Here is a 23,614-nt window from a genome sequence, read left to right on the forward strand (position 1 = left end):
TTGTACCGAGCCGGAGCGGTTCACGTCGCCGCCTTTGGGATCTTTGGGGGCTCCTGGAGTGGCGAAGAGAGAGTACCCACCCTCGAGTATGCTCTGGAAACCTAATTTGAACATTGACACATTTACATTGCTGTATCTTCCATTTCCGATTTGTTATAGGCGTCTGTATATTAAGATAGTTGGAATTATTAAGATGTTTGTAGATAACAACGGTCTTATTTTAGTGTGTAATGCAATCTATAAAGTTGGAAAAATTTCATTTTCTGCAAAGTCGTGTCACCGATGGAAGTAGAAGACTTCATATTCTGTAGTCATGTTAATGGAAGAAGAAGGTGAATCATGAAGATGCGTTGCAGCCAGATGGCTTAGAGCAGGTTGCAGGAGTAGATGTTTCTCTCTCTCTCTCTCTCTCTCTCTCTCTAACACAAATATGCTTGAGCGAGCTCTTTTACTGTCAAGCTAAGGCTCATTTTGTTTATTAAACTTGAAATTCTAGCTTGAGGTACAATACAATAGCAAACTTGAGCAGAGCTCGAGTGGCTTGCCGTCCTTTGATTCATTTGATTCTCCTCCTTGCTATTGAAATTGTTAAGCATTCTAGAAGTTGTGTTGACACGCTTGGGTTGGTACTTGTAGGACTGAACAACCCCCCTTTTGATGGGAGAAACACTCATTATGTATCACATTGCATAAGATGAATGAGAGATGATTTGTTTATTGAGGAATTATGTTGGCGGAAATTGTCTTCCTTTGAGTGAGGTTTATGAACAGACAAAATTAATGGTTGCGTGAAATTTAGGAAGTCCTAGCCTTGGAAGCTAGGGGGGTGGCGGTCGAAGATCTAGTGCAGATTTGTAGGTTATCAAGTTCATTGATTAATTGAGTAGGTCAATCCTCTTAGAGACTATGTTTATTGGGGTTATAGAAGGGTGGTCTATTCCTGTTTTAGTTTTGAGGATATTTAACTTGTATATTGAATTAAAAAATAAAACTTTTAGGAAACTTCCTTATTGATTTTTTATTTTTTATTTGTTTTTAAATTTTGGTGGTATCTAAATTGATCTATCCATTACTTTGAAATGATTCAAAATTAGACATTGTGTTATTTATCTTTTTGGCAAGGATGACAACATTCCACTTTACGTATCCGTAATTCTGTTACAACTTATTTGCAACATAATATGAAAATAAAGGGTGAAAGTCATTGCTTTCCAACATATATTGTGATAAAAAGTGGGTAAAGAACATAGTTCTGATTGCCAATGTTTTTGACTTGTGCTAATAGGACGGTTGAAAAAGCCATGCTTGCTAATACTTAGAAATTTGAAGTATGTTGGTTCTATGATGCGTTTTCTTGATTCATTGTTATGCTTATTTAATTTCTCTTGTAGTTAGATACTGTGAATAAAGCCTTAGTGATTATGTAAAAATTGATGCAGGTTCAAGTTAAGGTGTGGCTTATAGTTTGTTCATCGTGGAAACAATTGCCTATCTTTAATACTATAAATCAACAAGTTGTCTGTTTGATCTCACTTGGATAATCAATTAGATGAATATTATCTTCTTGTGGTAAACCAAGTGTTTCAAGGTAAAGAGAGTCTATTTCTATATGTCATGGATTTGAAGGGCTTACACGACTTTGCTTATTGTGCAGAGGAAATATTACTGGAAAATGTAGAACTTATTCTCGAGGCCTTTGACTATCTGCAGTTGCCTTTTGCTTTAAAGAGTGGTATTGCTCTTTTCATTGGTTATCTATGTTGATTTTTTGCATCTATAGTCATCTATTTTCTTTTAGCATATTGAGCTTTATGTTTTATCTTTCGTAAAGCATGCCCAATCTTTCTCATATTCCAAGAAATCTGAATAATTTGGATGTGGCTTTGCAAAGATTATATTGGAATGTACCATGAAACTTTTACCATGTAATTAGCAATGTTGATTAATCACCCACCTTATCTATTTTTTATGTGGCTTTTTATTTGCTCTTGTAGATCTGCATATGGTTCCGATTCATATTATTACCTTAAAGTATAAAACATGCTGTGTGGTTTGATTTAGATTATTATCACCTTATTATTATTGATGCTTTAGATTATTCGACAACTCACAGTAATTGTCTCATATCCAGAAGGCTTAACATTTCTTTTTCTTTAATTGGTGACCTGTCTAGCTTAGAATGTTCTCTTTTCTAGATGTCCTTGTCACATCCTGGACCCCAGCGGAAGCCTACCCTGCACGTGCAGAGACCTGCCGTGTGCACAAGGGTATCCCCCATTACACACAAGGCATCTACAATCATAATATCCACCAAGATGAAATACATATCCTAAACATGGTGATCAGAGCGAGAAAACATAAACTAAACTAGAATAAATACACATCAAACAACTAGCATCACAAGTACATCTCTCAAGTACATAATCCACTACATACAACATCTCCAAAATGAATACAACTCATAGTATACATCAAAGGTACATCTCATGGACTCCATAGTAGTCTATAAAACGTGCACATATTTTGTAAAGCACATATTTTCTAAAATTGCGCAACAGCCAAATCAAAGCTTTTGAGATATCCTTTTCTTTCAACGATTTGTAATTTATAGAAACATGCTTAAGCCTTATTTTGAAAAACCATACAAAAAGGGATAACACAAATAAACTAACTGATGGTGGGTCGCTTACCTCTAAATAATTTGAGTATAGTTCAGCCGAAAGCCAAGTATCAATTTAATCAACGAAATCTTTTCAAAACGAAATGATGTCGAACAAGATGTCGTCGACTACGAATCAAATTGCACCAATGACGATCAAGAATTGCAACACCGACCAAGAACGATGGCAACGGTGTCGAAGGACGAGGGGAAGCAAGAAGCTGAGCGCGAGTATGTGTATGAGAGAGAGAGAGAGAGAGAGAGAGAGAGAGAGAGAGAGAGAGACGGTAATATGCATAAGAGAGAGAAGCGGTTGGTTGGAGAGGGTGTACGGATACGATAAAAAGATAGAGATTTTATCTTATATTAATCAGGTTATGGGCCAATTTTCACATAAACCCTCAATGCTTATAATTGATGCTAAGTCCAAATATATAAATAAGTAAAATATGAGGTATTACATATGTGCTGGTGAATAGATGAATTGGAGAATTTTTTGTACCATTACACATGAATTACCTTCTATGGTGTTTATTTGCCTGATCTCATTTCTGCAATTGACTTCTATAATATTGCAGGCAAGGTTGGGAAATTGAGCATCAAGATTCCATGGAAAAAGCTTGGATGGGACCCTATCATAGTTGTGTTGGAAGATGTCTTTATCTGTGCTTGCCAACGAGAGGAGAGTGAGGCATGTTTATTTATTTGGATCTTAGCATGTTTTCTGATATACGAATTACACTTGATAGCTTCATTCTCATGCTTATACGAATTACACTTCGTAGCTTCATTCTTATGCTTAGCTTCTATGGATAATCAATAATATGAAGGTTGTATTTGTTTGGATAAAATTTTTCTTTTTGTTATTCTTCTCATGCAGTGGAGTTCAGATTCAATTGATAGAAGAGAATTAGCTGGAAAATTGGCAAAGCTTAACGCAATTGAGCTTGCAAAGTTTTCGAGAAGAGTATCTGGTAAGCCTTTGTGATAAGCAATTTCCAATTGCTCTTTGATTCTTTCAGTAGATTTCAAAATCTCCAATCTCAGGTTTCATTCTTATGGATTTCTTTTTATAGTGTAGCAGTCTATGTTGCACAGATACGAATACAGGGATATGGATACGATACGATACGGATACGATAACACGACAATTCCTAAAACTTCTAGAATAAGATATGTGGGGAATACTTGAATAAAATCTTATTTTAAATATATTTAAATATATGTTGATTCAGGATATCTGGATTACATTAAGGAATATATTCTGATACACATTATCTTTTTATAATTGTTCTACACCTGCTCATAAAAAAAAGATTATCACTGGTATGAAATAATAATTCAACATGTATCAACCAACTATCATCCAACTTGATCAAATGATAACTATAGATATTTAGTCACACAAACTAGATAATTAGCCATTTAACGTGTATGCCTGTTTTATTAGTTCTATTATTAAAACAGTAATAAAAGAAAAATATGCTAACAATTTAATAGAAGACGAAAAATCATTCTCTATAGCTTTTGTTACTTAGTGCTAGGTTGATAAATTAGATGAAAGAGAGTAAAAGAGAAGCAGTAAAGTACTGAACCATGGGTTAATATTTTGTGGAGATAGAACGAAAGGGAGCGCCTTCTACCATTCAAGAGAAAAAAGATGGAAGAAATGACAAATTGAATAGAGATTCACATTTTTCTCACTCTTTTCCTTATTTCCAATAGGTTTGGATGTGGACTTTTCGAAAAATTTTTAAGTTCCGATCATCTTGCCATAACACCCCCTCCCCTGGTATCGCTCCCATATTTGAGCTGTATCCGATATATATATTTTTTATTTTTTAAAAAATGCCGGATACTTCATTCCCGTATCGGACACGTACGGCCGCATATCAGTATCCGATACGTGTCCGATATGTGTACGTCATGAAATTTGAAGAAGCGGTGCTTCATAGGTAGCAGTTCAATCCTTCGAACTAATGTGGCTTGAACTATTTTATCTGTCCTTGCTTCATTGGCTTATTTTCTTGCTTTTCTAGTTCAATACTCTTCTTCTAGACTATCCCTTGGCAACTTGCTAGCTAATCTACCATTGAATTTGGATAATGCTTGGGTTTCCCACAAGATGATCCATGACCATCTATCACTGTGATGTGGTTGTGATGTCAAGTGACATATACGACAGTCTACCTTGTCAAAACCTTGGTGTGCTGCATGCTGCTTTGAAGAATTAGGAAGTAGTTAGTTCTAATTCACCTCCTAATGACTGATCTAATAGTTTGCTTTGCTGGAAATTAAATCACAGAGACAAGTGAATATAGCCAAAGCTATTGGTTGAAGAAGAAAAGAAGCAAGAAAATAGATAACATGCAAACTAGTCTCCTTTCTGGTCAATAATTAGAACTAATTATCCAACAGTAGTATCCGCTGTAACTGAGTACATTCTTATCCTGGTGGCCTATTTACCTGTTTTTAGTAAAATTAGGGCGGACTCCTGTAAAGAAGGAAAAAAAAAAATCTAATCCACCAATCATTTTCGTAGGCACTGAACATCAATTGTGTGAGTATTAAACCACCTAGAGGATTACTCGTGCACTAAAGCTTGAATAAACTCGATCCCCCATTGTTTTTTTTTTATGTGTTGGAATTTATGTAAATAGTAGGCTAGAACAGATACAAGAGAAAGTGAAGTCGAATCTGCTTTTGGGACTGTATTTGCAATGTATTTGGAATAGTTCTTTGTTAGATATCTTTATTCTGTGGTTTCATCATCATTTTTTGGTGATTAGAACTGTCTCTATAAAATGATTAGTGAAAGGGTGGTTTGATACCCGTTGCATAAAAGTGGATAGGGCACTCGCCAATATGAAGCTAGATAAGCAAAAGGAAGAGCATATTATGGAAAAGCATCAATTGAAAGGTTGAGAATGAATGGATTAGATCAACACCCATATTCAAACCTCCTTTCTAACCATTAGCAAGAACTTGTTTTAGCTAAATATCGTGAGGAATTTGGACCACTACTTTAATATATTCAGAAAGCATTGCTGAGGAACTTCAATATCAACGCGCTTATTAGCTAAAATTGAGTAAATAGCTCTACGAACAAACAGATCGGATTGAATTGGATAATGGAAAGATTTCTAGAAGTTATATGTTTTGTCACCACTTTGTGGAAATCGTTAGGTATGAAAATGTAAGAGCCATCTCTTTCTCAACAATGCCCTTATCATTTGATCTAATAATGGTCCCTTAGAAATAAATTTGGTAACTACTGATGACTCTTAGATAGAGTAGTAAAACAGAAAGATCCATAAGCCTATGAGGTCGCTTTTGCAACAGGATAATCAATGCTGAATCGTCTTTACATTGAATGGTTCGGTGTTTGATGATCCCTACCGTATCGACCACAACTTCTGTATTTATTATCGCCTTTATTGCTGGTCCTTCATTAGATATTGATAGTATTCATGAACTTGAACTACAGAAGTCCACCGGTCTCCATTAACTATAATTAGGATGGCTATGGATGAGGTGGAAATTGTAACTAGCCGAGTCAAAAATACAATATGCCTAGAAAAATAGAAGTTATTGTAGTGCTGATTTAGTGACCTCATTAGTGGTTGGTTCTTTATGTTACAGTGCATCATTTTCTAAGTGCTTGCTCTTTAGTGGATTGATTGAGCTCTTGTGGAAAGGTGGGAAATACTGTTACCTAACAATTACTGCAAAAGATATGATTGACATTAATTGACAAAGTGGTCTAGTCCTGGCAGGATACCAGGTAGATGGCATAGAATTTCTGTTAAATGATATGTGCCTCATTACTTGTCTTTATACTTTAGAACAAGGATTTAAGTGTCGTGACACGGGGTCGTGCTCGAAACTTGCTAGCACGATACGACATGGTGTGTGCCGGGCCGTGCCGATGCGTGTCGGTCACAAAAAATATGTGTGCCGACACATAATGCATTGAAATATTTATTTTCTTTAGCAACAAAATATTCTAACTGTTTATTATGTATTTTTATCAAATCTTTTGAACTTTATTGAGAAATTACTTACTAATTTAAAGAATAGAGGGTTTTGAGATGTGTCATCAGTACGGGGTTTGTATCGTGCCGATATCTTGTTGGCACGATACGACATGGTAGATACGACCCATGCCGATGGGCACTTAAATTCTTGCTTTAGAATTTATGCTTGAAAAATATAGCTTGCCAAAGTTTGTTTTGAACCAAGGATTAAAGTGCCTATCGGCATGGGCCGTATCCACCGTATCGTATCGTGCCAACAAGTTATTGGCACGATACAGCCCCCGTGCCGATGGCACAGTTCAAAACCCTCTATTCTTTAAATTAGTAATTAATTTTCTCAATAAAGTTCAAAAGATTTGATAAAGATACATAATAAACAGTTAGAATATTTTGTTGCTAAAGAAAATAAATATTTCAATGCATTATGTGTCGGCACACATATTTTTTGTGACTGACACGCATCGGCACAGTCCGGCACACACCGTGCCGGCAAGTTTCCGGCATGACCCTGTGCTACGGCACTTAAATCCTTGTTCTGAACAAAAAGCTCATGCTTATTATAGGTGCTCTTCACTGCTGGTTCTATATATTTTATGGTATTAGTTAAAAAAAACCTGGTTAGCAACATTAACTTGCGTACATGATTCAAATTTTTGTTCGTTCTTTTCATCTTAATGTTGTGGTTGTGGTGCGTGCTCAGCATGTGATAGCACATCCCTAGTCATTAGTTGCTGGAATCTTATCAGCAAGAAATTTTTTCTTTTCTTGCAAGAAATACCTTTATCAGTTATTGCTACCTAAGTTCTAATTGATTCTCTTTTCTCTAGATAATCAAACTGGCCAGTCATTCATTTCTTACGTTTCTGCAAAGGTAAGTGCATTTTTCTTTTTGGCCTTAAGAAGGAGCTAACAAAGTCTGTATAGACTACAGTACTCTTTAAATTTGTGTTGACCCATGGTTAACAAAACTACTTGATGCAAATTCACTCCAATCACCATCTCAATCTACAGATTCTTGACAACATCCAAGTTTCAATCCAAAATGTTCACATCATATACATCGATTCTCATGAAGATCAGGTGACGATTCTCTCTTTCATGTATATTCTATAACTATAATTCTATGGTAGTTTCATGTTCTCCGGATATATCAATCAACAGATTCTGATTTTATTATTCTAACTCTTTATCTTTCACTGTTCCGCTCATGTATCTATTGGTTGTTACTTGCAAACTTCCGGCAACTGCGTCTACATGGTAGAAAGTCAACAATGATTAACACTATTTCACTGAATTTAAAATCTTAAGAAATGTATAATTCATAAGCAACGTGAATTGTGAATATCCTTGTCTTCCTTGTCAGTTGTGACTATTAATTGGTAATCATTAACCTACAAGTTGGTTTTAGTTTATTAGAGTCGGATAATTGCATAAATGTGAGTTCAGTAACTCCAGCTAGATCTGCATTTAGTGCATTTGAGTTGGTTAATGGTACATGAATCAGGTGCTTTTGGTTGTTGCTCATGTTTTCCTGTTAGTTTTCGAGTTTTGAGATAAATTTTCATCTATATTTTAGCATGGTTTGGAATTTCATGCTAGAGCCAAAATTCTGAAGATTAAGGCAGGCTAAATTTGGGAATCTGTGGTCATATCAACTCATATAGTCATATCAACTGATTTTTGGAGCTCCACAGAAATCAGAAAGTGCTTTAGAGTTCCCATCTGTTACCGTGCTTGTTTGCAATGAGATGTTGGTGGGGCCTTGTGCTGGTGAAATCTTACTTGAACATAGATCTGACCATCCTTTCGTAGGATCAGAGCAAGTAGGAGTAGGGCGCTGAAATTCTTTTGGATTTTTGTTGAGCTTTGAAGCACTCCAAGTCTCTGATTCACAAAATGTTGGCAAATCCTCTGAAGTAGTTGGTTAGGAGATTATCTACTCGAACTTATCTATATTTAAAAAGTAAGACGAGGTTACAGACATATATGATCATGTTTGAAAGTTCTAGATAATGATAAACACTATTTTCATCTTAAAGAACTTTTATCTATCAGTGATTTTCCACACAATTAATAAAAGGAGTGGTCAATAAGGTGACAACAAAGTGACAAACAGATAATTAATTAAGATGCCCTTCGGCCATCTTGCATTTCTTCTATTGTTTTCTTATTTCTCTGTGATTTCTCATCTTTTCCTTTCGTTTTTTTGGCTGGAACTATAGTGGTGCCTACTGCCTACTTCTGCAACAATTACTGGTGCTAAGATTTTAGACAAACTTAGAGCTAATCCCTTATCAAATCTATCACACATATCTTGTGGAAGGCCATTAAGTATCTCGTGTCTATTTTAACTTAGAAACTTCGCTTCCTCTGTCCTTTTTCATACTACACCACTTGATCATTCAGGCAACTTAAAACATCTTGCCATTTTGAGCCTCCTTACTAACTGATTAGTTGTTTATAATCACTTAAAAATGTCCACACTTGGTGTACAGTCTATGCTTTTTAAATGGCCATTTTTTCTATTAATGTTATTACTATTTATCATTTAAGAAGCAAATTAGATAGCAACGTGCTGTGATGAGAGGTGCCTTAGCAAACATATTAACATCCCTCCTTTTGAGCTGTAAGGAATTGACCTTCACTTTGTGAAAGGAGATGGTTTTATCCAGTGGTGCTGTGCACTAAAATCTAAACATCAATGTTGTGCTCCTTTTTACTCTATTACAACCATTAGTTGAGAGTATGTAAGCTGAAACTAAGGTTATTGCAATTGCTAATCTAATAGGCATACAACTAGGTGGTTTTGCTCAAAAAGTGTCTAGCGGTTGCTTCTGACAACACTGCAGAAGATGTGGAGATTTTTTTAAGCAGATTAAAAAGGCTACTTACATAGTAGCAAGAATGATACTTCTTGTAGGTCCACAGGGCAACACCAAGTGCATTATTATTGTGAAAAACAATATAACATGATACTACATTCTGAATTACTAACTAATAATCAATGTTTGAAAAAGCACATAGCAAATACATAGCTGTTATGAAGGTGAAGCCGTGAAGGCATTGAAAATGTTGTTACTAACTCACTTTTTTGCAGAAAATCAACTTCCACTATGTAATTAACAATAAAATCTACTATGTAAAGAATTTGTAGCTTTGCAAATCACCAATTTACTATGTAAAGCAAGGATTTAACTGTCGTGGCACGGGGTTGTGCCGGAAATTTGCCAGTACGGTACGGCATGGTGCGTACCGGGCCGTGCTGATGAGTGCCGGTTACAAAAAATGTGTGCCGACACGTAACGGCATGAAATATTTATTTTCTTTAGCAACAAAATATGCCAATTATTTATTATGTATTTTTATCAAATCTTTTGAACTTTATAGAGGGTTTTGAGTTGTGCCATTGGCAAGGGGGCCGTATTGTGCCGATATCTTGCTGGTGCGATATGACACGGTGGATACGGCCCGTACCAATGGGCACTTCAATCCTTGATATAAAGAATTTGTAGCTTGTCAAATCACCAACAAGAAAACTAGCTAATTCACCCTAATTATTTTACTGTATACTGCGTCTCCTCTTCTTTTGTCTTTAGTCACTCTTACTCCTTACCTCCGACAAATTTCAACATCCTCTACTATATTTTTGTACACGAAGACATGCTGTGTGTTAATTAATGGCCAAATACCCATTAATGTCCAAATTCAAATTTTTTTTTTCAAGTTGGTTAAATGCGATAACCATACCACCTTCAACATTATTCAGCGATGGTGGGCAAACAACGACCATGTGACGCCTTGCTTCCCAGAGGGGTCACTAATCCTAGAACTACTCTAGTGTCACGCCGCGAGCCCGAGACGTAACAGACGACGTATATCTGCAATTATTCAATTACAAACATGCAAGGCAACAAAACATGCCGATATTGAGCAAAAATAATCTATCACGAATTTACATTAAATACCAATTCAATTTGAATCCATAAAACTAAATTTATAGTTGAAAGTTCCACAAATAATCAACTAAATTCACCAAATTTTATAATAATTCTAACCAAGCATAAATATTAAATGTCAGTCACAAGTAAAATTTAAACTAACTAAACTATCCAATTTGTTAACAATAGTTAATAGCTCCGAAACAAACGAATCTCAATGTCTAGCATTCACTCGGTCCTATCCCCCACAAGCTGATCAGACTCCATTCCTGGATAAGCAACCATACACCACATTAATTGATTAAGCATGGAAACAAAATGTTTTATAAATATTCAGTTGTAACTTAGTTACCAAAAATATAAAGATGACTGAGTTTAGCAAAATTCAAAGTCTCATTTGGAATTTTGAGCTTTATAATTATATTTCACAAAAGGATAAAGAATAATGAAATTTAACCAAAAGCATTCTTATTCTAAAATTAGAATTTAAAACGGTAACTAGCGACCTGTTGACAAAGGTCCTAAAACACACATTAAAAGCACCCGAAGGCGTGATCGCATAACAAAATCACCTGAAGGTGTATCTAAAGAACACCTGCAGGTGCGTCACAAAATGGCGCGTCACAAAATTGCACCGGTGGTGCATCACAAAATCGAAGCTAGCTTCTATCACAAAGTTCATGCTGACATGGCCAACAATATTCATAGCAATATACCAAGAGACATCATCTTTTGAGATTATTTACCGAGTCAATATTTAAAAGAGAGCAATTATCGAATACTAAATTTTTGCCAAATAAGCACAATATCGAAAGTACACATTTTCTGAAATTGCATAGCAATTAGATTCAAGCCTTTTAGAAATCTTTTGACGATTTGTAATTTAACCCATTAAATAAAAATCTACACAAAAGAGAGTTCTTGTTTTCATAACATATTACTAGAATTTTACCAAAATAAACTAACAGGCGTTAGGTCACTTACCTCTAATTAACCCGAGTATTGATCAGTCAAAGGTTGGGTATCAAATTAATCAATGGAACCTAATGTAAGAACAAAATATCATTATAAAAGCAAAACACGAAAATAGCCAAAGCTTGGTTCCGAATGAGTTTCTAAAAAACATTCAATACATCTAACATAGGACTAATTAGTTCATAAGAAATAAAGTAACTCCCAACAACATAATTTGGATAGGCTCAAATAGAATACTACCACAAGATGAAGTTGCTAAAAGGCCAATCTTATATAGGAAAAAGATTAACTCCCAACAACATAATTTGGATAGGCTCAAATAGAATACTACCACAAGATAAAGTTGCTAAAAGGCCAATCTTATATAGGAAAAAGATTTCGAACATGATAAGTTGAGGAATAACAACTATCAATTAAAAGAAAGAATTTGATGGGCTATCTTATTCAAAAAGATAGTGCAACATGAATAGGATTAAGTTTTTAAAGAAAAATAGAAAATGAAGGCTTAAATGCTCAAAAGGATAATTTTTAAATCATATATTTCCTAATTGTAATCCAAATAGGCCAAATTTGGAAACAAAATTTATATCTATATTCTCTTAGGCATTACGTCGAACACTTGGTAATAAGGATTTAAGTGTTCATCGGCACGGGCCGTATCTACCGTGGTGTATCATGCCAACAAGATATCGGTACGATACAGCCCCCGTGCTAATGACACAGTTCAAAACCCTTTATTCTTTAAATTAGTAAGTAATTTTCTCAATAAAATTCAAAAGATTTGATAAAGATACATGATAAACAATTAGAATATTTTGTTGCTAAAGAAAATAAATATTCATGTCATTATGTGTCGGCACACATGTATTTTTTTGTGACCGGCACGCATTGGCACGACCTGGCACGCACCGTGCCGGCAAGTTTCCGGCACGACCCTGTGCCACGACACTTAATTTTTTGCTCTTGGGTCTAGCCACCACCCAAGGATTTAAGTGCCGTGGCACGGGGTCGTGCTGGAGACTTGTCGGCATGGTACGACACGGTGCATGCCGAGCTGTGCTGATGCGTGCCGGTCAAAAAAATTCTTGTGTGCCGACACATAATACTATGAAATATTTATTTTCTTTAGCAACAAAATATTCTAACTTTTTATTATGTCTTTTTATCACATCTTTTGAACTTTGTTGAGGTAATTACTTACTAATTTAAAGAATAGAGGGTTTTGAGTTGTGCCATCGGCACGAGGTCTGTATCGTGCTAGTATCTTATTGGCACGGTGCAGCACGGTGGATATGGCTTGTGCCGACGGTCACTTAAAACCTGCCACCACCCAAAATGCTATAGGTGGGTTAAGAGATTTAGCCCTATTATATCTTAGATATAGGACTATTCCAAATTGTAGGGGTGTCGCAGATTCTAATTTCTATTTCGAGCCCAACGTGTCCTATAATTGGTAGTGGTTTAGGTTTCCCTCATGGCTGCTGATATACCTATCATGATAGCTACTTTTTTGAGCAATGTTATAATTATCATTATTTAAGGTGGAAACTCTAATGCTGCGTTGCTTTTGGATTATTTAGCGGGGACTTTTCAATGACTAGAAGTCTCATTGCTTTTTATGAACTTGGTTATATACTGTTTTATAAAGTGTCACCATTTCACACTGTTCAAGAACTTCAGGTTTCTTAACTTTGTCGACTTCTTTTTAAGTAAATCATCCAAATAGTCTTTACAAATCCAAGATAAAAGTTTGCGATATACATGCTGATAGCCTTATAGAAGTGTATCTTTTTACATCTGTATTCCTGTAAAATCTGAAATTTCATATGCTCTCCATAAACTTGATAACTTGCATGGATATAGCCATATCCTTATCAGGATACCCTTCTTTAGAAATCATTATGTAGTTCAAACCAATTCCTGCACGAGTTGGGTAACTTCTTTAACTTTCAATGAGGGTACCTTAGCAAGAAGTTGCAAATTTAAGAAATAATTCAAATTTTACAAGAGTATATAAGAAAATAAATGGTTATTTTTGTTTGGCCTTTAATTTAGATGTTTGTATAAGCTCTATTCCAAATATGTTGGAAATGATGGCTGCATTTAACTTCACACCTATTATTTGATATGGAAGCAAGCACTTTCAGCAAGGCACGATGGAAGTACATATGGCCCATGGTCTCAGTTGTAAGGACCTCCTTGATAATCCATACCTCTCTATGTATAATCTATAACTTTGTATGCCATTAGAATTTCTTTTCTTGCCATTGTTAGGAATTATTTCTATAGTTCTCTCATTTGCATGTCTTTTCTTATATGCTCTCAAATTTCTCAATTTTCTATCCAAGAGAGAGTAGTTTCTATGTTACCTATGATTCTATGTTACCTATGATTTTTTTTTTATTTTTTTATTTTGATGTTTTGTAGGAAAACTTTATATTTGGTTTGAGGTTCTCTACTCTAACAATAACGACGGACACCCGCAAGCTTGTTTTTTCTATGTGAGTTCATAATTACAATCATCCTTTCATGTATTGTGTCTTGATAATTATGTCATGGATTGTCTGTGCTGTGAGATACTATTTGTGCTGGTCAGCATGTGTCGTGCTGGTGGTGAATCGACATTGGTAATGGCGAATGACTGGCTTGAGTGCTTTTGCGAGCTTGTATTGCGGTCCAATATCTTCAATGAAGATGATTAAGGGAGGCGGGCAGCGGTTGTAGATGCATCGAAGAATAAAGAGGAGTACAGACCCTAAATTTGATTTGATATAAAATATGGGTTTCTAATGGACTTGGATGCAAAGCGAAGCTCGTGTAGGTTTACCTCAAAACCTATTCAAACCGCATTGTCTCAACCGACTTTGGCCATCGATGCCCCTCCCAACTCAAATCAAGAGTTGATATATCCTACCGAAGCAACTAGACTGTCATAGAAACTCGCGAACCATAAAGGCCCTTCAATTAGCAGCATAGATCTTGGCGGTGCCATGAGAAAGTGGTCCGTGATGGATATGATCATCACATGTTTGTCTATCTTTGCGTGCATTCAATTTAATAAGTATACCATGCAAGTTATCTTCTTTCTGTTGCAAATTTTGTTTGGCTTTGTCTTTATAATGAAAGGTGGTTTATATTAGTTTGTCTGGCTGCTTTTATTAACCTCGTTAAAAACTATGGCTACCTTGATTTTTTTTATGCGCAAGGAGGTTGCAAGAAAAACTTAACAGTTTAAAGCAGGGGCAACAAATTTGGCTAGTTTTAAGAATTAATGAGTCACTTTCTCCCTGCTTAGTTATCTTTTAGTTCTCTCCGTAACTTCGTCAAAATGTTTGGTTGGAGATGAACTATAGTTTGCACAAGGATTAAAGTGTAAAACCCCTTTCCTGCACCTAGCGGAATACTGTGATACATATCATGGTACCATGCGATACTTTTAGTTGGGCGCGCGGGTGCCACAATACGTACCATGTACGCCGACCTATATCTTAATATTTGTTATTATTTTCCCTTTTTTATGTAGTACATGAGTTTTTATCTCTCTCATTTGTTTTTTTGGTTCTTTTTTCTTTTATACCCTCTAACTTCCTGTTATCATTTAATTTGTAGATAAAATCTATTTTAATATATTAAGCTAATTTAAAATTTAATCAAATTTAAAATTACTTATCTAATCTAGTTAATTTAATCTAATTATGGATTTGGAATCTAATCTAATCTACTGTAGATTTAAATTATCAGATCCAATATCTAATTAAAGCCTAGATTACATGAAACTAGTTTAAATATAAATTTTTACATCCTAAATTTACTATCTAATTACTATTAATATAGACGCAATGTATAAACTATCTATGATTATAGAATTACTAAATTTAACCTAGTTTATACTAGGGGTGTAAATGAGCCGAACACGAGCTGGCTCGTTAAAGTATCGAGCCGAAAAATTCAGCTCGCATGTTCGGCTCGTTATATAACGAGCCGAACACGAGCTGGCTTCGAGCTAGCGAACGAAACAATAAATTAAAAAGAATTAATTAAATATATATATAAAAATAAATTTATAAAATTTTATCCATTAGACTTTGATCTTAATATTTGAAACTTACATATAAATGAGTCTTTTATAATTAAACGCCCATTTATATTTTATTTTGCTAAAAATTAAAATAATAAAAATATATACATTATATATATAATTGTTTATTTATATATATAAATATATATTAGATAAATTATATAAATATAAAATATAAGTATTCGAGCTGTTATCGAGCCGAACACGAGCGAACAGACCCTAACTCATGTTCGGCTCGTTTATTAAACGAGCCGAAAAATTTAGCTCGTGTTCGGCTCGTTTATTAAACGAGCAAAAAAATTCAACTCGTGTTCGGCCCGTTTATTAAACGAGCGATTCGATCTTGAACTCATTTCGAGCCGAACATGAGCTGGCTTGCGAACAGCGAGCTGGATTGCCACCCTTAGTTTATACCTATATTTACTTAACCCATTATCTCATATAATCTAATCTATCTAATCTAGAATTACCTAACCAAAGGTAATATAATCTAGAATTGGCTAGATTAGATGGAATTATTTTAGAAATAGATATTTTTTGTTTACTGGTTAGCTTTGATATTTTTCTTTCTAAATTGTCCAAATTACTCTAATCTACTATATATGTAATCTAATTTAGAATTACCTGATCTAATCATAAGCTAATCTTGTCATGCCCCGGGGACCATTTTTGAAAGCCAATTCAAAAAGGGCTATCTTTATAAATCAGAGTTAGCGAAAAACTGCCCCTTTTTTTTTTGAAACCTGGAACCCAAAGACATGCAAAAGACCAGCCACAAATACAGAAAATTTTCGGAACAAACGGACAGAGCATCCCTGTATTTGCACGGTATAGTATATAATCCAATTTAACAACCAGATCTCCATTCACATACACAACAACAGGATGTATAAGGATCATCATATTACATCAAACAGCTAGTTGTCCTTAGTCACATCCATTCCACATTGATTCACATTCATCCTAGAAGTTGAAATTGTCTCCCACACGAAGTCTTACTTTTTAAAACTCTTAACTTTGCGAAAAATCTCAAGAAAACCTTTTAAAAACGTTCCCACACGAAAACCATTATTTTGAAAACGCTACCACGAGGGGTGGAAAACCATCGATAGAAATCCGAGTTCAAAACCAATGTGTTAAAAAACCACGAATGTCCAAAACTATGAGCACCCAAAACCGTCATAAGTACAATATCTAAAATTCGAAGGTATAGAATATCTACTGAACCACATATAAGCCTCTACTAACGGTGTAATAGGGTAACACTATACTATCCACAAGTATGTCTATGCTAAGTATTGAGTATAATCAAATCGTATACCGTATGTCGGGAAACTCTATCTAGGCACTCTAACTATGGCCTCACGCACCATCCCGACCAATCCTACCTGGTCACCTATGGAAAAATGGGGATGAGAAACCAACAAAGGGTCTCCTAGTGGGTACCGCAAGCTGACGAAGGCAAGCGTACTCACCGGTAACCAGATATAGGTAAATAAAGGCCTACTGTAGTAATGTAAGTGTGAAGAGAGATGAACTGTAAGTAAGCATACAACAACCACTACTGTAGCTATATGCGTCAACCGGACGGAAAGTCCAAATGTACCGAATCTGTACCGCCGTGTCGGTCCAACGACCTCAGGTAAGCCACAATCGCTCTGTCTGGCATATAACCCTAGCAAATAGCCGTTGGTGATGCAGGACGGGTCACGGCCTGCATCAGTTGGGCTCATGGATTGGCAACCAACCACTTTTCCGAAAAAAAACACCCTCCTACGGGGGATCAGACCGCTGATGTTCGTGAAATGCTGTCGAGCTATGGCGATCGATGCGAGTATGATCAATAGCCAGCCCTCGGCGAATAGCCGACAATCACCGCCCCTCAGGGAACACCGACCAATAGGTCATCGAAACAACACTGATATACGAGCACCGACCACTCGGTCAACCGGGATGGATAAGGTCAACATCCTCACAAGTATGCAAGTACCGACCCCTTAGGTCAACAAAAAAGTATGAGGTTAACAATGACAAGAGTATAAAGGAACTGGCCACCCTGGTCATCTAGGATGTATCCACGAGAATCGACCACTCAGGTCAACAACAACGAGTCCAAGAGAGCCGATCACTCAGGTCAACAATGAGGTATGCACAAGAACCAACCACTTAGGTCAACAATGGCGCATCTAGGGGAACCGACCACTCAGGTTAACAATAATATATATACGATCATGTATAGGCAATGTCACGCCCCGGGGCCTCTTTTGTAAAGCTTTTTCAAAGAATAGTCCAGTTTGAAAGTAAAGCCAGTGGAAAATGCCTTTATTTTTTTTTTTTTAAATACAAACTTGCCATGGGACAGAACAGACCTGCCACAAATACAGGTTTTCCTCTGTCCACGAGGATAGAGTCTTCCATATATTTGTACAGCGTACCACTACACAAGTTGTTGCAACACTAACATTCAAACTATACGAGTTGTTGCAATACTAACATTCAATCGCATAAACAGCATTCACAATGCAGATGCTCTCAATAATCAATCAGCTAGCAATCCTTGAGATGATGCATACTTTAAGCACTCCTTAGGTGAAGGACGATGCAAACGCACATTACAACAATCAACTCTATCATTTACAAATGTTTCCCACCCAGAAACTTTATTTTGAAATACTAAGAATCGATGAAGTTGTAGAAATCATTTGAAAACGGTCTCCCACACGGAAAATCATTCTTTTAAAAAAACAGACTACCTCGAGGGATAGAAAACCACATATCATAAAACCGAAAATACTATATCACCTGGAATCCCAAAAGAATCACCATCCCAAATACTTGCAAATAAATTAATATCCACCACAAGGAATGTTCAAGAACCAACAACAACACAAATAGATAACTGAACCACACTTTCTAATTTATTAGCAATAAATGAAATGGGTCGAATCGAGATAACCATAACTGATGAAGATATGTTGGAACCTTTAGAGCTCGCTAGCTATCGCACCTCACGTACCGTCCCGACTCCCACCACCAAGATCACCTGAAAAGGGAGGGGTGAGAAACCAACAACGGTCTCTCAGTGGGTACCCCAAGCCGATGAGGGCGAGTGTATTCACTGGAAAGAGAAATACAACTGAGATAGATAGCTACTCATGTGCAATAGTGGATAAGGAAATATAGATATGAACAACAATAATCACCTACCGCTACTGTAAATAATAAACATATGCATCAACCGTATGAAAACTGATATCCAAACATCTCGCTATATAGGTCTAAAGACCGCAAGCAGTGCCACAGTATGCTCACCTACTGGCACACAACCTCAGCTAGCACCTTGTAGGGGCTCACGGGTCGAAAAGATGACTACTTTTCCAGAAAAGAACACCTACACGGTGGCCAAACTATTGGTGTACGTGACGTGCCACATGAGATGTGACGATCAACGCGAAATGCTCAATAGTCAACAAGACAGCAAAAAGCTGAGAGTAAGTTGATAACCCACACATGTCCAAACTAGATCACCAGATCGGCGAACCGACCAACACCGACCAATCAGGTCGCACAGATAGAGATCATGCAATAATCCAACACCACTCTACTGCTAATATGCGAAAGAACGAAAGTAGAGTAAATAAATCGAAAGTCTAGTGGTTTAATACTCATCAAGTATGCAAAAGTAACAGGAAAATTACCAAGCTAGCACCACTGTACCGACTTTGGAGCGAAGCACCTACCTGTAATCATAGCAGCGTCTAACACTGAAGGTGTGCTGGGACGTCAACTGAATCTACGAATGACCCACGAAGTCAAGATCCATTAAGTTGACTTCAAAACACTAAACACACAACCCCAGAACTGCCGAAAGTTCCAAAAAGTCCACCGAAGCACTTCCGATTAGGGGTTTCAATCCAGCTCGCTGTTCGCGAGCCAGCTCGTGTTCGACTCGAAATGAGCTCGAGATCGAATCGCTCGTTTAGTAAACGACCCGAACACGAGCTGAAAGATTCAGCTCGTTTAATAAACGAGTCGAACATGAGCTGGGGTTAGCTCGCTCGTGTTCGGCTCGATAACAGCTCGAATACATATATTTTATATTTATATAATTTATTTAATTTATATTTTTATATATAAATATATAATAATATATAATATATAATTTTATTATTTAATTTTTAGAAAAATAAAAATATAAATGTAAGTTTAATTATAAAAAGACTCATTTATATATAAAGTTTCAACTATTAGATCAAAGTCTAATGAATAAGATTTTATAAATTTATTTTTTATATATATTTAATCTAATCATTTTTAATTTATTGTTCGTTGGCCAGCTCGTGAGCTAGCTCGTGTTCGGCTCGTTAATAAACGAGCCGAACAAGAGCTGAATTTTTTGGCTCGTTTAATAAACGAGCTGAACACGAGCTGGGGTTAGCTCGCTCGTGTTCGGCTCGTTTACACCCCTACTTCTGATTGCCACAGAGTGTTTCAGAAGGTACCATAGCACAAATCTAGTCACCGGCTGTCTCGAAACGCACCAATATGGGTGTTCGGATAGCCGCTAGTCCAAAGAATACAGATATGCAAAAGTGCACTTAATGCCAGTCCGGGTTCCCGAAAATGTTGTTTTCGATACTGGAACCCTCCGTCGCTCACTCTGTCTTCATAAACTCGAGACAACGAGTGTAACCAGCCAACAAGGCTTCGTGACAAATCTGGGGTGATAACACTACTAGCAAGTGGACCCCACAACGGTCACTGCGTTTCGTCGACAATTTTGTCGGAAAACACTTTGGAAATCGAATTTGATTCTGTGAGGGCATCGGAAGCTTGGACAACTAGTCCAGAGGGTTACACTAAGTGGCCTCACGCTGCCCAAGACAACCTCTATTGTCACAATTACATAAAGGCCCCTAAATAAGAGATATAAGCTAAAATACACATTAAATAGTGCCGAAAGAGAACATTGCGCGTCTGCGAGACCAACCGAGGGCACCAGTGGATAGGTCTCGACGTAGCGAAGCCTGTGCTTACTGTCTGGGGCAAGAAAAACAGCCGAGGAGCGCTTCGGGGCCAAGATTACAGCAAATAAATAAGGCCTCGGGAGCGACAACGCAAAAAACAGCAAGCCGATGCTTCTCCGATAGAAACCGAGGTCAGCACGGTGATCGGTGATGACTCTAGGTCATCGTGCTCACCTTCCGGAGAGTAGAGGGTTCCCGGATAGCTGGAATAGTAGATATGGCCAAAACCTCCCTATTTTGGGCAATGTAGGGAGCAACAAGCTCCGATCGGCTGCTGGCGGCATGACGGCGAGCGCACGGCCCAGGGGTGAGTGCTGAGGGTGAGGGGAGTGTGGTACTCACCTTGGCCGGCGGCGGGGAGCGGTGGCGGCGACGGCAGCGGCGGCGCTGGGAGGAGCTTGGTCCACTCGAGCTAGGGTTCGGCTTAGGAGGATCTTCCCAGTGAGGGCGACGGTCGGGAAGGCAAGGGCGGCGGCGGTGGCGGTGTTGCAGTGAGGCGCGGCTGCCTCTGCCCGCACCCAACCAAGGAAGGCTGCAGCGGCCACGGCGGTGATGGGGGTTGTTAGAGGGGGGTGCTTGATGTCTAGGGGTGCCGACGGCGGTGATCCTTAGATGCGGTCTCCTCGAGGCTGCCTGAGCCGAAGAAGGGAAGGGAGAGGGAGGGGAAAACCTTGAGAGGGAGAGAGAGAGAGATGGTGGCTGAGGTTTGGCCAGCCGGAGAAGGGTCACCGGCGGCTAGGGTGTGCGCGGCACTGTCAGAGGAGGGAGGGGAGGCGATTAGGGCTCCGGGAAGGAGAGGGGAATGCTAGGGTTAGGGTTATAAGGAGAAAACCCTAGGTGCTTCTTTTATACACAAAAGTATAATTGCAGAAAATAATTGCAGAAAACGCCCTGAAAGATCAAAATTCCTACCCGACTCCTTCAGGGCGCGCATGTAAAACGTGCGAACGCACATCCACTTGCGATCCCACGCGATTCGATACATAAAATATTGGGTTTTTCGCAAAAAAATCCCAATATGCCATATTGACCCTTCCTCGAACAACGTGCTATTTCGGATGATCGGCTCATTGGATTTATGAACGGATCGCACCAACACTTTCGGCACTACCAGACCATCAAACCTGCGATTTTTTTTCGCCTTGGCGATTCGCGACAAAAGCCATTCCTCTTATCCACTATATATATATATATAAGTTATATATAAATTCAAATTCAAAATCAAAAATTCAAATTTCAAAAACTCAGGTATTACAGGCAACCTTTACTGCTCTACTTCTATGTTATGACAAGCGAAAGAGGAGTATGCTAAGTAGAGCTACAGTCGAAGTCATGTGGTGTAAGGCTCAAGTATAAGATATGCAGCAAGTAAGAGGAAAGGGTGGAGGAAACATCGCCAAGCGTGCACCACTAAACCGATTTCGGATTGAAGTATCCACGTGTGTCGCAGTTGCACCTAGCTCCTGCGATGTGCAGAACCGATGATCGGACCTACGACAGGTCCATCGAGTCAGAAACCAAACCTATCGACTCAAAATATATCGCCCACAAATCCAAAACCACCTGCGGGATCGGTTTTGGTTTCCCAAAATCGATTCCCGAACTCACCGGGAATCCTGAAAATGCACCGGGATGCTCGTGGGACCCATGAAACCTCCCGAAACACACTGACTCATGCCGTGAGTCACCCGCTGCTTTGAAACACATCCATTTGAGTGTCCGGGCAGCAAACACAAGCACCAAGGTCAACTCGGTCGTCGTCGGTCGACCGCTCCGCTCCGGGCTTCCGAAAGTGTCCACTTTGGCACCGGAAGCCTCACTGCTCACCTGTCGCCTCCGAACACACAAAGCGATCCCGGCGGCGAGCCAACGAGGCTAGGGGATGATTTCTGGGGCGCCCACGCAGCCCGAAACTTATTGCGGCGCGAAATCGCGTTCTACTGTCGTTTTCGCTGGAAAACGCACTGAAACCCCTCCGCCGCTCATCCACCGCCTCCGGACTTTGAAGGTGGCGGTAGCTACCAGCCAACAAGTCTTGGCGGGGTCTCTAGGGCATCCGGATTGCAAATATGCGAAATCCGCAACTTAAACCGCCTCCGATCGGCGAATATTCGCAAAACGATGTCATGGACTCATGGGACCCTATTTTCACTCCACAACGGCTCCCCACAACGGCTCCCGGACCTTTGACGATCAGTGAAGAGGTCACTAATAGCGATTACACGCTGTACGAGGCTGTGCGCAGGGTCCCTATTGCATACAACTTGCAAAAAACCCATTATAGCATTAATTACTATACAAATAATACATAAACACGAGTTTCGAGCTCATTACCCCGATCCGTGTCACAACGGATCTAACCAACCAGTCAATTTGATTCGTCTCGACGTGATGATGCTCGTGCTCGCTGTCACAATTGACGACCGGAAGGCTTCGAAGCAGCGGAAACAAGCCCCCCAATTGCTTGATCCCGGAAGCGGCCGAGTCCCATACGCGCACCGGAGCTTCATTGATCGCAGCAAAGGTGAGTACGGGACTCCACGTGATCCCAGGAGTGCGGTGCTCACATCTCGGGTGCTTGCTGAAGTCTTTGGTGGTCGAAAAACAAAGATCGCCCAAATTAGCCCTTGAAATCCACCTTGGCAGCATCCAACATAGGGCTAGGGCATCACGGGGCCGACAACTGGCGGCACGGCATGGGGGTGCTCCGGCCAGGGGAGGGTCGCCGCTGTCAGGGGAGTCGGTCGGGACCCCTAGCCGGCGGCTGGAGGCACTGGCGGCGTGGCGGCGGCACCCTAAAGTGGACATGCGGCTAGGGCATTGTAGATCCCTGCAGCAGCGGGTTGGGACGGTGAGCGGCGGCGCCGGTGGACTCTTTGGGACCTTCGGCGTCGTCTTGT

At 38.6% G+C, this 23,614-nt stretch overlaps 1 protein-coding gene across 1 annotated transcript in view; it reads left to right on the forward strand.

Annotated features, from left to right (window-relative positions):
- The window catches only part of LOC109728737 (putative vacuolar protein sorting-associated protein 13A), a gene marked incomplete at its 5' end in the record, with an annotated part of 43,409 nt that continues 21,449 nt past the window's right edge, over nt 1,655–23,614 (forward strand). The window contains 6 exon segments of the mRNA XM_020259244.1: nt 1,655–1,732; nt 3,238–3,350; nt 3,540–3,633; nt 7,524–7,567; nt 7,708–7,776; nt 14,037–14,110. Coding sequence (XP_020114833.1) covers nt 1,655–1,732; nt 3,238–3,350; nt 3,540–3,633; nt 7,524–7,567; nt 7,708–7,776; nt 14,037–14,110 — 472 coding nt within the window.

Source organism: Ananas comosus, linkage group 24 (genome assembly GCF_001540865.1).
Source record: "Ananas comosus cultivar F153 linkage group 24, ASM154086v1, whole genome shotgun sequence".
Lineage (NCBI taxonomy): Eukaryota > Viridiplantae > Streptophyta > Magnoliopsida > Poales > Bromeliaceae > Ananas > Ananas comosus.